The sequence below is a fragment of the Hipposideros armiger genome, unplaced genomic scaffold, assembly GCF_001890085.2.
Source record: "Hipposideros armiger isolate ML-2016 unplaced genomic scaffold, ASM189008v1 scaffold_210, whole genome shotgun sequence".
Lineage (NCBI taxonomy): Eukaryota > Metazoa > Chordata > Mammalia > Chiroptera > Hipposideridae > Hipposideros > Hipposideros armiger.
This window is the reverse complement of record NW_017731560.1, coordinates 2614753-2633187: the sequence shown is the minus strand read 5'-3', so window position 1 is coordinate 2633187 and position 18435 is coordinate 2614753. Positions and strand designations below refer to the sequence as shown.

Here is an 18435-nt window from a genome sequence, read left to right as displayed (position 1 = left end):
TAGAAGAAAGAAAAAAAGTTATCTTGAAACTCCATTCCAACATACTGTCACAAAATAGCCTGTGGAATCTAATGGTCATATAATATTAAAGTGCCTCAAGCAATGTGAAGTTAATACATTTTTATTAATAAAATTCATTTATTAAAAAAAGTATCAAATTCCCTACTTTGTACCAAGTACCACATTCTGGGCACTGAGGATTCAGGTGATGAATAAACCACCCAAAAATCCTCTCCAGGGGCTTACGTTCTAGCAGAAGAGAAAGATAAAGAAATAATATGATGTCTGATGGTGCTAAGTTCTGTGAAGAGAATGAACTCAGGATAAGGAAATAATAAATGATGCGGTCAAGGGCCTGCCATTTTACACAAGATGGCTAGGGAAGACTACTCTGAGGAGGTAATGTTTAGAGCAGAGAGCTGATTGGGAGGAAGGTTATTCCAGATAGAGGGAAGGGCAAGTGCAAAGGTCTTGAGGCTAGGGTGTACTTGCTATGTCTGTGGAACAGCAATAAGGCCCCTGTGGCTGAAGCAGATAGAATGTAGAGGAGAGTGAGAGGAGATGAAGCTGCTAAGGCAGACAAGGGGCAGATCCTAGTGAGCCAGGTATACGATAGTAAGGACTTTGGATTTTATTCCAAGTGGGATGGAAGGAAATGGAAGGGAATAGGGTCTGAGTATTACCAGCATCAAGGGAACTTATAATTTAGCAGCAACATTTGACATAACTCTAGCTGTAGAAATAATTTAAAAAGAAGGAAAATTAAGGCAGAATAGGATAGTATGTTATAGAAAAGTTATTATTAAAAACAGAACAGGGCCGGGCGAGTGGCGCATTGGTTAAGAGCTGGCTTAGGACGCCAGAGGTCCCCGGTTCAGATCCCATATATGAGGGCCAGTGACATTGCCCTCTACAGCTAAGATGCTGAACAACAAGTCAACTGGGGCTGGGCTGCTGTGAGTCGCCCGCGAAGGCGTAGGCTTCAGCCCCTGCTGCAGTGGGTTGCCATGGGCTACCGTGTGTAGCCAGCAGCCAGTGTGAGCGGCCAGCAGCCGCCATGAGCGGCCGTCCAGAAGCCGGCGACTGATCTGCCTCGCCCGGGAAGAGCGCAATGATGGTGCCAACTTGCACCAGTGAAGCAACGTCCTCCACAACTAGACTGATGAACAAAAAGGAGAGCAACTTGTCTGTTCCCCTTCCCCCAATTCCCCAATAAAAATCTTAAAAAAACCCCAAAAAACAAAAAAGAACAGTTGATACAGGTAACACTTTACTTTTGAATCATAAGCTGACTGTTGAATAACTTCAGGAGCCATCCAAAATGGTGTTCCCACAAAGGTATTTCTTTTAATTTGTGTATCTGTCAGCTGGCCAGCAACTCCAAAGTCAGCAAGTTTAACATCTCCTTGTTCTGACAGCAAGACATTGGCAGCTAGGAGGGAAAAACAAATAAAAGCAAAACAAAGTGAAAAGAACCTTAGCTTTCTCAGTGCATCTATTTTTCTCAGGTTCATATTAGATTTTTGTATACCTTTTATGTCTCGGTGAATTTTCTTTTCTGAATGCAGATAGTCCAGACCTTTCAAAATTTCCTTTAGCATGGTAGCGATCTGGAATTCATCAAATGGACCAGCTCGCAGCTTAGGGGAAAACACACATACACATACATGTATGAAAGTTTGGAACAATCAAGTTCAAACTTCATATTATCTTTGAAATAAAGGAATCACTTAGATGTATGAAGCAGTTCTGGTTCTTAAACCAATATTTAAACCAAACCAATGAGAAAAAATTTAAAAGGTGAAGGAAGAGAGTAAACATTTAAAAAGTTAAGTCAAAGGGCTGGGAGAGTTTTAAATTATTGGGTTTAATCTTGAAAGATATTAATGCAGGCAGTATTACCTATATGCTAGCTCCAAATACTGAGGTTCTAAATACTGGGTCGTCGGGAAAGTAAAGACTTATTTTTCTATGTTTTTAATGCAAAAATGCGTCATGACTTTCCCGACGACCCAATATTTACATCACAAATTTAAGATATGCTTAAATAATGACAAAACTAGCTTTCTTTTTTGACAGACAGGAAAAGAGAAATCACCTACTTGAATTTTGGCATTTGTTTAAAATTAATTAAATATTCACACTGAACTGATTTTTAGCTCAGACTGTCTTTAAGATTTCTGCCACAACCCAATTTGATCATATAAGTCAGCTCTAGCACAGTTCCTAGCATTTATGTATTTCAATAACATTGTGAAAGCATGGAGACTTCTTATGACTCAAATTTAAAATTTAGCCAGGAGAATAATAATTAAACTATTCAGACTTTAATTGTAAAAAAAAAAAAGATCAAATCATGGAGGGATATGGTTTTTTAAATAAATGTAACACATTTCCCTTTATTTCCCCATCCCTGTACCAAAGCCAATAATTCCAACTGGAATACAAGGAAAGCAATGATTAGGTTTCAGAGAACTTGTAATGGAATATCTGAAAATCACTCTTTAAAATAAATGGTTATTTTAAAATTCTGGTACCTCATAAAGCACAAACGGTAGACTGTACAATATTATTACAGGAAAGGGTGGGAAACTAAAGTCAGAACTGTGGTAGAGTTCTGTTTGCTGGAATGAAGGAAGAGGTAGTGAAAATCAAACACTGACCACTCTGCCTCACACTGGGAGGGATTCACAACCCTTTGGCACCTTGTGTATTTCATCTTTCATGAATGCCATATTTATTCTGAATAAAGGGCGATTTCATGTTGAACTTTAACAGCTTAAAATAGAACCCATATTTTGGTCTCACCATTTAATATTAACTGTGGTCTGGATATATAGTATACTGCAAGGACATCTGTAGTTCAATAGGTGCCTTTCCCGGATAACATTGTCTATTTACTTTCACATCTATAAACTTCCAGCCCAGAAGTTTCTATTTAAATTGCAGTGAATAGATTCTGGTCAAGATGGTGGAATAGGTTGCCTCCTCCCACGACCACCTTAAAATTACAACTAAATGACAGAAAAGCCATCATTGAGAATTGCCTGAAGTTTAGCTGAACAGAAGTCCTATAGTGAAGGATATATAGAAGTAGCCACCTCAAGACTGGTAGGAGGGGCAGAGACATGAAAAAGGCCGGTCCCACACCCACATGTGGCAGTTAAAAATTGGGATGAATATTTTGGCTGTGAAGGTACCCCTTGAAGAGCAAGAGGTCCCAGCCCCACACCAGGCTACCCAGCCCAGGGCTCCAGTGTCAGGAAGCGAAGTCCCCACAACCTCTAGCTGTGAAAACCAGTGGAAATTATGGCTGAGTGAGACAGAGGTCGGCTGGAGTCCCAGGCACTGCTCTTAAAGGGCTTGTGCAGGGATTTACTCGCTGACAGACTCATTTGCTCTGAGCTCCAGCACTAGGACAACAGCTCAAAAGGCACCAGTGACAAACAGGGAGGAACTGAATTGCCTGGTTTCAGGGTGAAGGCTGGAGGGACAGCTTTCTCCCAGGCAGAAGTGCGGGCAGAAGCCACTGTTCTTTGTTGAGCCCAGCCCTGACCATGCCTTCACACTCAGGTGGGTGCCAAGTCTGAGTCTCCATCAACCTAGCTAACATAATTCCCTCCACCCTGGCGATTCCCTTAGACCCCACTCCACCCAACTTGTGGACCCACCCAAGCCACTTCCAGCAGCTTTTCCATACAAACGTCTGGTCTTGGCTTATGCTAAGGACTTTCCTAAAATCTCTCAAAGGCCCACAAACCCCTAACTAGCAGCATCTGGACTCAGTGTGTCCTATACCTCCTGCTAAGCAGCCCTAAAGCCAGTACTAGTGGAAGCTTAGTCACTCCCACACTTCCAACCCAAGCACAAGCGGCAACCATGTGCTGATCCCTTTGCAGTTCATACCAAGTGGCCTCAGGCAGGGCAGGCAGTGGCTGACCTTGGCTCACACCACAGCCCCCACCAAGAGGCCCCAGAACCAACACACCCAGTGGCCAGCTTTAGACCACACCACAGCACCACCCAACCACCTCCATAAATGACACACCCAAAGGGAAGACTTGGCAGGCAACAGTGTCTTGCTAAAGTGAGTACTGCTCCGTAGGGTCAGCCCCTGTACAGCACCTCCTCCACTGTAGTCACCGCCAGTCTGCACAATCAGTCAGCCCGTAAGTCAGTCCCTCCCATTGATGCAACCAAGGATCAACTACAACAGGAGGGCACACACAACCCACACCTGGAGCACCCGGCTCAGGTGACCAAGGATATTGTGCTGCTGGCCCCCACAAAACACCTGCTACATAAGTTCATTCTACCAAAACTGGGAGATGTAACAGCTCTACCCAATACATAGAAACAAACACAGTGAGGCAGCCAAAATGGGGAGACAAAGAAACAAGTCCCAAATAAAAGAACAGAACAAAGCTCCAAGAAAAGAACTAAACAAAATGGAGACTAGCAACCTACCAGATAAAGAGTTCACAACACTGGCTATAAGGATGCTCAGTGATCTCAGTGAGAACTTCAACATGGAGATAAGAAACATAAAAACGGATAGAAAACATAAAAAAGAACCAGTTGGAAATAAAGAATACAATAACTGAAATGAAGAATGCATTAGAGGGAATCAACAGTAGATTAAAGGAAGCTGAGGATCAAATCAGTGATTTAGAAGATAAGGTAGCAGAAAACACCCAATCAGAACAGCAAAAAAACCCAAAAAAACAAACCAACAAAAAAAACAACAATCCAAAAATAAATGAGGATAGTCTGAGGGGCCTCTAGGACATTACGAATCACACCTACATTTGCATTATAGGGGTACCAGAAGGAGAAGAGAGAGAGCAAGGAATTGAAAGCCTATTTGAAGAAATAATGATGGAAAACTACCCTAACCTGGTGAAGGAAATAGACATACAAATTCAGGAAGTGCAGAGAGTCCCAAACAAGATAAACCCAAACAGGCCCAAAACCAAGACACATCATAATTAATATGCCAAAGGTTAAAGACAAAGAGAGGATCTTAAAAGCAGCAAGAGAAAAGCAGTTAGTTACCTGCAAGGGAGCTCCCATAAGACTGTCAGCTGCTGTCCCAACAGAAAATTTGCAGGCCAGAAAGGATTGGCACGGAATATTCAAAGTGATGAAAAGCAAGCTCCTACAACCAAGATTACTCTATCCAGCAAAGCTATCATGTAGAATCATAAAACAGATAAAGAGCTTCCCAGACAAGAAAAAGTTAAAGGAGTTCATCACCACCAAACCAATATTATAAGACATGTTAAAGGGACTTCCTTAAGAAGAAAGAAAAAATATATGATTAATAAAATGGCAACAACTACATATCTATCAACAATTACTTTAAATGTAAATGGATTAAATGCTGTAATCAAAACAAATCCTTACATATGCTGCCTACAAGAGACTCACTTTACATCCAAAGACACTCACAGACTGAAAGAGGTGGAAAAGATATTTCATGAAAATGGAAATGAAAAAAAAAACACAAAAGCTGGGATAGCAATATTTACAACAGACAAAATGACTTTAAAACAAAGGCTATAACAAGCGATAAAAAAGGATTTAATATCCCACTTCTAGGCATTTACCCAGGGAAACCCAAAACACTAATTCAGAAAGACATACGCATCCATATGTTCATTGCAGCATTATTTACAATAGCCAAGATATGGAAGCAATCTAAGTGTCCATTAATAGGTGGATGCACAAAGAAGAAGTGATACATATATATTGGGTTGTCAGAAAAGTCATGACGCATTTTTGCAATGAAAAATATAGAAAAAAATATGTCATGACTTTCCCAACAACCTAACACAATGGCACATTACTCAGCCATAAAAAAGAATGAAAGCTTGCCATCTGCAACAACATGGATGACCTAGAGGGTATTATGCTGAGTGAAAAAAGTCATACAGAGAAAGACAAATGCCATATGTTTCACTTATATGTAGAATCTAAAGAACAAAATAAACAAACAAAAAACAGAAACAAACTCGTAGATACAGAGAACATTTTGAGGGTTGCCAGATGGGAAGTGGGTAGGGGGCGATGGGTGAATGCGGGAAGGGATTAATAGAACAACTTGGTAGTTACCAAATTGTCATGGGGATGTAAAATATAGCTTATGGAATATAGTTAATAGTATTGTGATAACTATGTATGGTTATTGGGTATTAGATTTATCGGGGTGATCACTTCATAAGTTATATAAATGTGTAATCAGTATGTTGTACAACTGAAAATAATATAATATTGTATGTTAACTCTAATTGAAAAATAAAACATTAAAATTAGTAGTGATTAAAGTCATCCAAAAAGGTGAAAATGGCATATTATTTTATTTATTCCTGGCAATGAAATTCTGAGATACTACCAAATAACTGAAAGGCAAATGTCATACTACTCAAGATTAGTACTTAGTATCACTGATCATAAAATGTTGACAGGGACAGAGGAGGTATACTCTTAGTTACTTAAGAAATTGGGCAAGGTCCATATAAGGGGCACAAGCTATCATTCTGAAGAACTAAAACTAGCCTGGATAAACCAGTGTATTACCTAAATAATTTAAAAATATATATTTAAGTAAAAACAAACAAAAAAGGTGTTCTAAAGACCCATGAGCATATCTGGTATATTTAGGTTCAGTGTAAAATTCAGTAGATATAAAATTTCAATTAACTGGGCACTGGAAGAAGATGAGAGAAGAGGCTTTATGGCAGGGAAATGGGAATGGAGTGGTGGTACAGGTGAGTTTTTCTGGTTCATTATCAGACAGAAAACTATCTCAAACCTTATGGCTAAAATGGTTCCTTAGCCATGTTGATAATGATTAGAAAAGGAGAAAAAAGACAGTTGGAAAGAGAAGGAAATTAGAGTAGATGGAACAGAGATTGTTTTTCATTTCTAATGCAACCCTAGGAGAGACAATGCCAAGATCTTGGTCCACTGTACTTGGAGTGCATAATTGAACTTCTCTCCAATGACTGAAGACCATGCCCATGTCTCTAATAGCTAATACCTCTGTCTCCAGGGCAGTGTACCGGCCTTGGGAAATTTGCCTTTGTTGTCAACTGAGATATGTAAGAGAGGGAGGTTTGCTCTTTCAAAGAATGTATGCTTGTGGGTTCTGGGATTTTCCTGACTTCTAGCCTGTTCCAAATGCAGCATGTTATATTATGCCTTCTCTTACAGTTAGCATATCACTTCCAACTTTTTTCCTTGGTGCTCATGTTTTATTTTCTTAGTCTCATTATATATGTGCTTTTGCTGTAAGCTACTACAATTCTTATTGAAGAGGAGCGAGGTGTAATAAATCCAATCAAATGTCATACCATACGCTTAAAGTCTGGTGACATACAACTAATTTTTTTCAAGAGTGGGAGAGAATCTTGAAGTATACACTATGTCATGTTGACATAAATTACAAGTTTTAAGTCATATTCCATTAGTCAGGTACTAGTTTAAAGTGATACACACTCTGCTCAGCAACCCTCTCGTTCTGTCTTATTCCTGGTAGCCTAAGCTTCTAAGCCTAATCCTTTATTAGAGTCCCCAGATGATAGCATTCATTTGTATAGACATGGAGAAGAAATGTCTCATCATTTGCTCTCTCTACAATGTCCAGTTAAATGAGGTTTGTAAATAAATTGCAATATTATTAAATTTTAGAGCTAGGAAAATTAAACTACAGATATTATTAATCTAATTTCTTCATTTAACATTTGAGGACATTAGGCATAGAGGTTAAATGGCTTGTCCAGTATTAGGCAGCTAGTCCATGGCAGAACCAGGACTGGGACCTAGGTCTCTTGATTTTCAGCTATTACAAGGTGAAGGAAATTTTAATTTCATTGGATGTATGCAAAATGGCATTTGTTCTATTAGGCAGAGATCAGAATGGCAGGATGAGCTTAAGATCTCACAATCATTTCCTTCAGAGATGACCAAACTACTACTGGGCAATACACATTGCGTTAGTTAGGATTGGGCCAGTATCCAATGCTTAAAATTGCTATCAGTGATCCTGATGAAAGCAGTGGACCAGTTTTTTCAATGCCTACAAAACAAGGAGGCGACATGGTGAGCTCCTTGGGGGACCAGGTAAGGTTAACTGATAAATTTGGAAAGGTCTCTTACTGTTTAAAGAGTGGAAGGAAGATCAGAGAGAAATTGTGAGGCTTCTTGTGAAGCTAATAAAAAGACTACTGCATTATAAAACTATGTGACAACACAAATAGAAATGAGATCATTTAACTTCAACAGGAGAATATGACTCCATATGAATGAAGGATTATTATACAAAGAAATACCCGTTGTGTTTTCTCACTAGAGAGGAGGGGGAAGAAAAAAATGAGTTCTAGCTTTAGGATATAAGAATTAGATTAGACACAAGGAAGAATCACTTAACTTAGCAACTGATTAAACTAAGTCAAACTCCTAGAAGGAGATGAGACTCTTCACCAAGTTTAACTACCATTTGTTTAGAATGGTTTAAGCATTATCCTGTCTAAAGAAAAGAAAATCTCTTATGGTCGTTTCCACATAGGATTATATGAAACTTTGAGTTATTGGCAGTCAAGATTAAAGCCTTTTAAAAATATCTAATCGCTTTCAGTTAGGAAAACTCACCTCCACTTTAAAAAATAAGAATTAAAATATTACTTGATGATTTTAATCATCAAAACATTATTTTTAGAAAGAGCATACTCTATAATTTCAAAGGCAGAAGCATACTAATAAAATATGTCATATAATATTATAGATGGAAGATAACTTAAAAATAACTCAGTGCAACTTCTTTGTTTTATAGGACATCCAAGTGCAAGGTATTTATGAGTTTGGTTCAATCACAGATTTAGTTATGAATAGAGCCATCCCTATAACTTCAAACTCCCAGTGGTCATTCCACTACAAAATGTTGTCTCTAGAAATTCATATTGAATTTCAAATACAATGTCATCTTAATAAAGATTGTAAAGGTGTGTGTGGGGGGGAATCAACACTGATAGAATCACACTAATTTGGGGAAAATAACCAGTGTTTCTCAAAGGCATTTTGGGTGTGAACACATCTTCATTGGGTAGAACTTTTCCTGCACACTGCAGGATTTTAACATCCTCATCCCTGCTCACTAAAATGGCTGTAGCACTTCCAAGTCATTGTAACAACTAAAAATGACTTCCCAGTCATTGTAACATCACATTTCCAAATGACTTATAAAGGAGCAGAGAGAACTCTGTAGAGAACTGAGTCTATAGGCCAAGAGCCACTTTTAGTGACAGTTACCTGAATTACATGTTTTTAAAAATCTAAGAACACTCAGTCTTTTCCTGGATACATTTGCAAAGCAAAACTCTCATCAACTGTCACATATTCATTCCTAATTTGGGGGGGCTTCATTTTATTAAGCTATTTGCATTGCTTATACACTCTAAGAATGTCAGCAACATGTTCAATCCTGCAATACAACTGACGTCTACCTAAGGGTAGTGGCCCTTGAACAAAGAATTTAATTTGAAGGTATTAATTAAAGCAACTACTTACCTTGCCCCAAAGCCATTGCTTACTCCAATTAAAAGAAAAAAATTAAACTATGGATGTCTGTGTGTGTGAGTGTGTGTGTCTGCATGTGCGAATTTAAAAATACTTACAAGATCCAGCGCTGAACCGCCACCCAAGTATTCCATTATTATCCATAATTTTGAACCCTGTAAAAGCCACAAAACATTTATAATTACAAACCTGAGCCAAATAACATAGTAGCATAAATATTATATCTGATAAACTAATGTACTGCATTTAAAATCAGGTGTTTAAAACCCCGACTATTATTTTTCCATAGAACTTCACAAATGAAAGTAAAGTTCTGAGTCTTGACATTCCCCCAAACTTACTTATGATATAGCTAGAATAATAACAAGTTATTGTTTCTTATTGTATAACTATTAGCAATTTTTATAAAACCCGGAAAAAATAAACCATAGATTTTTATCTTTTATTTTATTATTATTATTTTTTAATTAATTTCAGGTGTACAACACAGTGCAATAGTTATACTTTTTACCCCTCAAAGTGACAACCTCCCCCCAATCCTCCATCCCTCTCCCCCCATATAATACATATCTATTACAATTCCATTGACTCCACTCCCACACTATACTCCACATCCTGTGACGATATATATATATATATATATATATTCAATTATAGTTGGCATACAATATTATACAACATCAGCTTCAGGTGTACAGTGCAGTGATCAAGCCTCTACACCGTCCATGAAGTGGTCTCCCTAACAAGACATGTGACTATCTGATACCCTACAAAATATTTACAACATTAATTATATTCCCCGAACTGTCTTTCATACCCCTGTGGCAATATTGTAGCTACCTATTTATACTGTCTAATCCCTTCCCCTTCTCCTTCGTCCCCACTCCCCTCCCAACTAGCAGCCATCAGTTTTCCTCTATGTCTTTGAGACTATTTCTGTTTACTTTGCTCGTTCAGTTTTTTAGATTCCACATATAAGTGAGATCATATGGTGTGTCTTTCTCCGACTGACTTATTTCACTTAACATAATATCCTCTAGGTCCATTCATATTGTTGCAAATGGTACGATTTCATTCTTGTTTATAGCTGAGTAATACTCCATTGTATAAATTTACCACATTGTTTTAATCCAGCCATCTACCGATGGGCATTTTGGTTGTTTTCAAGTCTTGGCTATTGTAAATAGTGCTGCGATAAACATAGGGGTGCATATATTTTTCCAAATTAGCGTCTTGGGTTTCTCTGGATAGATACCCAAGAGTGGAATTGCTGGGTCATAAGGTAGTTTCATTTCCAGTTTTTTGAGATACCTCCATACTGATTTCCATAATGGCTGCACCAATCTACAGTCCCACCAACAGTGCACCAGGGTTCCCTTTTCTCTACAACCTTGCCAGCACTTGTTGTTTGATTTATTGATGATAGCCATTCTGACCGGAGTGAGGTGGTATCTCATTGTGTAAACCATAGCTTTAAATTATTATTTTGAATGATAATATTGAAGGGAAAAGAAAGATACATTAAAGAATGAGGTAGTAAATGGAGACTTGTAGAAATTTTGAATGGGGCTTTATAGTGAGGACCTGGATATTTTGCCTTATTTTAGTTTTTGGCTTTTGTTTTAATACACTTTAGAGCCTTTAGCAGCCATGATTAATGGGCATTTTTCATACACATGTGGAATCTAGGAAGAATATTATGCCCCTGCATAGGTAAATGGATAAGAGAAAGGGAATGTATAGCTTAAAAAGAACATGATTACTCCAGGTAGAGTTAACTCACTATAAGATGTATAAGAGGAAATGTGGTTTATAGGGGGAGTACATATATGTGATTTCCAAAATAGTTGCATATGCGTGCACGTACACACACACACACACCATTCAGCACTATCAGATAAAAATTGGAATAAACCATTCTTTTTTCTTTCTTCTTTCAACTATAGCTTGAAATCCTAGGGATACCTCTCTCCCCATACCATTTCATCAGCAGTATTCTATGAATTTTTGTGGGACCACAGAGTTGACTGGAAGAGGAATGGTTGGTTTTACTATACTGGCAAGTAAGCAAGTTGCGAACGGATTGTGTTTCACAAGTCCGTTTTTACGTAAGATGTTTGGAATTTGGAAAGCAAGCATTTTCCCATAAAAATGTTGTCTAGTTTCCTGGGGTAGTCCCCCAAAAGAAAATTTATCACAAAGGTATCCACAGTATAGCATGAAGAGTAGCGGAGAAACTAACTACTATTTATACCATAACAATGTTTCTAGGGGAAAATATATTCAGTGTTGTGCTTCAACTTGGATGCCAAGAACACCTCTCTCACCCCAGCTGTGGGATGAAGATTCTCAAGCTACTGCCAGTAGCTCTCCAAGTCTAAAATCTCTGGGAAGTACACAGAAGCTCCATTCAAAATGTCCAAGCATCTCCATGAGGCTGGGGCTGTATTATATAGCAGACAATAGATTCCAGTAACATGTTGATGAGCGTTTAGTGAAATTGTAGTGTGTGGAATGGGATACAGCTTATGGTTAGGGACTAGGGAGGGAGGGCTCAGTTAATTTAAGATGAAAGGATTCCTCCTTTCTTTCTTGATATTCACACTGTGTAGGATGTATAAGAGAAAGAGAGGAACAATGTGCCCTCCCCCCAATCTTGGCATCTACTGTCTCCTGTCACAGCAGGGCAGCTTGAACTGAGGAAAGAAAGAGCTGAGAGTCTTTGCTAGCAGCAGTGTTTACAGTAGGAAAGAGAGGAAATAAATCCCCATTATGGGGGACAGGGGAGAGGAGTTCCAAGGTTGGTTCATGTTAACTCGTTTTTATGTATAGAAATCAGGCACGCCAAACCTGAGAATTATGAACCTGATGTGTCCTTATACTCTTTTTTAAGAAAAAAGTGTCTCCCACAATGCTGTATAGCCTGAGAATGTTTTCATTTGCCACAAGTTTGTTTCTAGTATGTACAATAGTCTACCTTATGAATTCACAATGCATCCCATTCACCTGACATTTAAAAGAAAAATAAAAGAATCTTGTAAAACATGTTTATCTCTTTTGCAGTTCTGCATGAATGAAAGCACCTGTTTTCCAAGCTTAAAAACAATGTGTGTGTGTGTGTTTGGTAAAGATTCAAAACAGAAACTTACCAACCATCTGTTCTTTACTAAAAAATATTCATAGAAAGCTTAAACTGTGATTCAAGTTATAACTAAGCAACTTCCAGATCTGAAAAGAAGGTTTCCTCCTAGCAAGTGAAGTTTTTCAGTGGAACTAGGATTCTTCTGAGACAGGCAGAGAACCAGAGCTGCCCGATGGCTTTTCTGGCTGCTTCCTTCTGATCACCACTTCCGGAGACAAGCCTCACTGGAGGATGGTAATAGGTCTGGACATTCAGAAGATTGCGGGGCAGGCATGGGGACTGAAGCAAGGCCTGAGTGGGCATAGGCATCAATGGTGAGCTAGTGAGGTTCTTCCCTGCTCAAGGAAGCTTAACCCACAGGGGCTCTTCTTACCAGTTCCTTGTTCACAGCAGGTCTCAATGAAAACTCCAATCACAAACAAAGCAAGACTAAAAAGCCTATACCCTACGTTTGTAATTTTTTTGGGGGGACTACAATTTCTACCTTTGATTTATGGTAAAAGATGTTTGTGTTGGAGAATGCAAGTAAGTATGTTTGGTTTGCTTTTAAATGATTTAAAAGGCTAAGATAATATCTACATACTGGTTTACAATTCCAAAAGAGCCAAGCGAATGGAAACCATAACAGTACATCCGGCACATTTAAGCATAGGAAGTCCCTGAAGGAAAAACTCCAGTTTCTCCACTTAGAAAATGATCCACACATTTTCACAGTGGGTTGGAGGAGTAAGTTTTAAAGTCCTGCATCAACATGGGTGGTCAGTTAGGGGTTAGGAAATGGCTCTCTGTTCCAAAATTTGAAACGCCTAAAAAGTATTCTAGAATTGTACTATTTACTGAGGAGAGGTTGGAGCCTAGTGTTAAGAAATTCCTGGTGTTTGAAGTACTAACTCTGTCACCCTGTGAGGCCTTTCAACCCAGCTGTTTGCTGCTAAAGCAGACAGTTGGCCAAAGGAGAGAGAAATGCTGCTGTGGAATTTGGAATTCCTTTGCTCATAGAAAAATATATTTAAAATACTCCTTATATGTATTTGAGAGATCGTTATGTATTGTACTACATAACAAGTATATGTTGAATTAAGTGGGCTGGTCTATAAATCCAACAGCCAATCATAACATTGACCACATAAGCCAGCATGTATACATAAAATAAGCCAGTCACTAAAGGATAAATGTTGTATGATTCCACTTATATAAGGAACCTAGGGTAGTGAAATTCATCATAGACACAGAAAGTGGAATGGTGGTTATCAGGGACTGTGGTGAGGAGAGAATGAATGGGCAGTTATGGTTTATTATGTGCAGTTTCAGTTGAGGAAGGTTAAAAAGTTCTGGAGATGGATGGTGGTGATGGTTATATAACAACCTGAATGTACTTAATGCCACAGACTTGTACACTTAAAATGGTTAAAATAGTAAATTTTAGGATTATAGTTTGCTGCAACAAAAAATAGAACATAAAGTATTATAGAATTGCAAGGGACAGACAGTTGAGTTATCTTGCCAGACACCTTGCCACCTCTGAATTCTTTTCTTCCAATCTAGAATGTCTTGTCTGTACATCACCCTCACATCCCAACCCCCATTAAAATCATTCTCAAGATCTAGTTCAAATGCTACTCCCCAGTTTTAGGGTTATTGCACTGGATGTACCCACAGATAAGTGGGTAATATGAGGCAAGTTAGATATACCTATCTGGGGCTAAGGAGAGAGGCTGGAACCAGAGACATGAATTTAAAAGTTATCGGAATAAAGAGGATGAGACTGACCAGGTCAAATATTTGGAGTGAGAGGAATATACATAGTGGTCACTCAATAAATAAATATCTGCTGAATTGAATCTAATATGGAGCTTCTTAGAGGTGTGTTATATGAAGTTTAAAGCTATTATTATTTTGAGAAAAAAACACTGTAAGAAGGAGAAATTGTTTTCCCTTTTCGACTTCCTTCAACTTTTATAAGAAAACTCAAATTATTTTAAAATTAAAGAATATTCCAGAAACATTCATCAAATACCGGAAGTGAGCACAGACAAGTCTCAGGAAAAATAATGTAAAGGCCACAAAATTGTACAAACTCTATCCTGGAACACTTTGCTTCAATCATTCAGGGGTTTTGTTTTGTTTTTGTTTTAATAAATATCAGTGGTGGTAGTACGTGGAGGAGGGTATACTTCCTTAACATAAACAGAAATATAAAGGCATTTTTCAACAGCAAATAAAGGCACGATTCAAATTATATGCAATGCCTGAGTGAGCTTCATTATAAGATTTACATTGAACTAGAAAAATATTTAAAAATTATAAGAGATTCTTCCAATATTATGAGATCAGAAAGGAAGGGTTTGCTTATTTTAGCACTCTTCATAAAGACTAGCTTTGTCTCTCAAGAAAATCTGCAGTGAACTAAAATTAAAGGAAAATACTGTGGTCATACTGATGTGTTTGTCTGGTTTTTACTCTTGTTTTTAAAAATGAAGTTAAACAGTGAGCTCAGTCAAAATGAATACCTAGTACATTTTTGCATGTCTCAAGGAAATCACTACAACTGCATACAGGTTCAGAGAGTATATAGTTTTCTCTCAAATGAAATAACTTTTCCTGCAGCTTACAGTGAGGTCTTGGTTATATATGATACCCTGTGTAAGGACAACCTGAGAAACACCCATATCCTACTTTACTCAATTGACTTGATTCACAAAATTCCCCATGTCAACTGAAATGGAAGGATGGGTCACAATAAGAACATAAGTTGACTGATAAGGCAGTTCCCTGATGGTACAAGAATGTAGCCTTGAATTACATTGACTTCATTAAACAGAACCCTATTACATTTGATATGATTTTACTTAAAAAAGTGCAGGCCCACAAAGTCACACTGTTTTTATATAAACTATTTACAGTGGCCAAGACATGGAAACATCAAAGTGTCCTTCGATAGATGATTGGATCAAGAAGATGTGGTATATACACACAATGGAATATTACTCTGCCATAAGAAAAGACGAAATACTGCCATTTGCAACAATATGGATGGATCTTGAGATTATTATGTTAAGCGAAATAAGTCAGACAGAAAAAGTAGAGAACCATATGATTTCACTGATATATCGGATAAAAAACTGAAAACAACAGAAGAACAAGACAAACAAATGAAGAAACAAAAACTTATAGACACAGCCAATAGTTTAGTGGTTACTAGAGGGTAAGGGAGGAGGGGGTGGGGGTGAGGGGATGGTGGAGGTAGATGAGGGTAAAAGGGATTAATATATGGTGATGGATGCAGAACTGACTCTGGGTGGTGAACACACAATGTGATAATATAGATGACGTATTACAGAATTGTATACCTGAAACCTATGTAACTTTACTAACCATTGTCACCCCAATAAATTTTAATTAAAAAAAGAAAAGAAACAAGTTGGTCAATTTAAGAAAGTAATTTAAATGGAGTTAAACGGTTATAAAATCATATTTCTTTTTCTCTGTGTGTATATATGTACATCTATATAGAGATAATACACACACATATTTATTTACTTTAATGTAAATAGGTTCAGGATACAAATAATATCAGCCAGCTGTGAATTTCTACAATTTTTCCACGAACTGACATGTTCTTCAAAGTAGTCTTTCATATCATGGACTTTAATGATGAGTAAAGGAAATAAAAATCATTCAGTTTAATCCTTAAAAAGACATCTCGGATAATGGTTTTGTGTCACTGATTGGTGTGAGAACATTCTACAGTCAAGATTTGGACAAAACAAACTATCAGTTTTATTTATTTAAGAATTAAGTATTTATTGGGTGACTGGTACATGTATACTATGAGGGGAATTTTTTAAAAGGGGAAATCTTAGGAATAAATAATACAAACAGAGCTCCAATTCATTTTCCCTGAGAGTACTGAATATGAATAAACTAAGGTGATAAGCAACCAACAAAACAGTCAATACCATTTCAGTACCCATTTTCAATATAATATAGAATAAATAGCCTATTTTAAGTAGGGCTTATTTAATATTTTAAGCTAGTTACCAAAAATACCTTATCTGTTACAGATGCCTAAAAATAGCAAGGGTTCAGGTTTGCTCCAGCGTGGGTCTGGAATTACCAGGATTCAATCCAGAAAGAGTAAACCAGAATGAACAAACATTTCTCTCTGTCTCTGTCTCTCTCTCTCTCCACACACACACACACACACACACACAAGAAAACAAATTTATGGGGCTGCCTACAACTAAATCTGCTATGGGAATTAGTTGGAGGACCTAAAACTATTGAGATTGAGTGACCACTCATAGGATTCCTAAAAAGGAATATGACCTACTAAATAAGCTTCTTAGGAAAGAATATGAATGCAAATATGTCACAAAGAATCAAATAATTATGTATATAGTAAAATGGAGTAATGGCTAACACTAAGAAATAAATTGAACAGGAATTGCCAGCGGTATTACCTTTTCTTGGAAGCCTTCACACCATCCCCCAAAAAGAATATAAGTGACTACTTGCTTGTATATGTGCTCTATTTGTACCTTGTACATACTTAATCACAAAAGCTGCCCTTTTTAGCGCAATATAGGACTGTGAACTCCTTAATGGCAAGAGTGAGTTGTTTCTTTTTTTATCTAGCACCTAGTAAAGTGTATGACACATAGTAACTGTTTGGCTGTTTAATGATTCATTTTACTATGCATTCTTTCCACATTTATCTAATTCATGTAATATTAGAATAAATCAGCATTTGGAAGAAGGTAGGGAAATTGATGAATTTCTGTATCAGTATTAACTAATATATATATATAAATTACCATAGGGTTTATTTGGTCAGAACATAAAAAGGTAGCATTAATTTTTATGCAGGTCAACAGCTTGATAAGTTATAAACATATCCTTTTTGACTTAGAGATAGGTGAACAAAAAACCCAACCAAACAAAAAAAGCCTTCCCCTCTTGTGAACCCTGGAAAGCAAAGATCTAGCTGCCTTCCTTTGAAACTTTTCAACACTGGGATAAAATTTTTTAATTGTAACATAATTTAAATACTAATCTAAGCAAGATTTTTTTCTAACTACTTATGCTTCACATTCAATAGGCATAAATCTAACTTCTAACTCTAGAACCCAAGAACTCTTGGATTTTACTAAAGAGTTTTCTGTTATGCACTAACATCTCCATCTGCTGGAATGTTAGGCGTCTGCTAATTCTATGATCTTGGAAACTAAAAATCCAACTTTTCTTTTTTGGATGGGGGGAGGGCATAGGTATTATTCCATTTAATTTCATTTCAACAAATACTTCTCATGTGCTTAAGATGTGCCATGCCCTGTGCTAAGTGGTGTAAAAACCAAGACTGGTTGAACTAAACTCCCTACCATTAAGGAGCTCACAACACGGAGGGAGAGGGAAATGTGTAAATAACCATCATACCTCAATGGAATAAGTGACATACTTACATATTCCACATATTCCATCAATTCTGAGGTTGAGACAGACTGGACCATTGAGAATAACACGTGAAAGCCCATGGGGGAAGCTCTTTCCTGACAAAGGATATGCCTCAAGGACCAGCTGCATTTCTGCTCCTCCATCAAACCAAAAGTTCAGGTGTAGAAAAATGGTGCAGCTGAGCCCTGGGATGCATTCAGGATGCAGCTGTTAAATCTAAAAACAGTCTATTTCGCGCTCTGAATGGAGCTAGATTCTGCCTG

General features: G+C 37.6%; 1 protein-coding gene across 1 annotated transcript in view; it reads right to left on the bottom strand.

Moving 5' to 3' along the window:
• STK26 (serine/threonine kinase 26) overlaps positions 1-18435 on the bottom strand; it is a 60087-nt gene that overhangs the window by 7453 nt on the left and 34199 nt on the right. Inside the window, exons 4-6 of the mRNA XM_019653895.1 lie at positions 9675-9731; positions 1532-1640; positions 1275-1432 (exon numbers count right to left, since the gene is read on the bottom strand). Coding sequence (XP_019509440.1) covers positions 1275-1432; positions 1532-1640; positions 9675-9731 — 324 coding nt within the window. The remainder of the gene's footprint in view (positions 1-1274; positions 1433-1531; positions 1641-9674; positions 9732-18435) is intronic.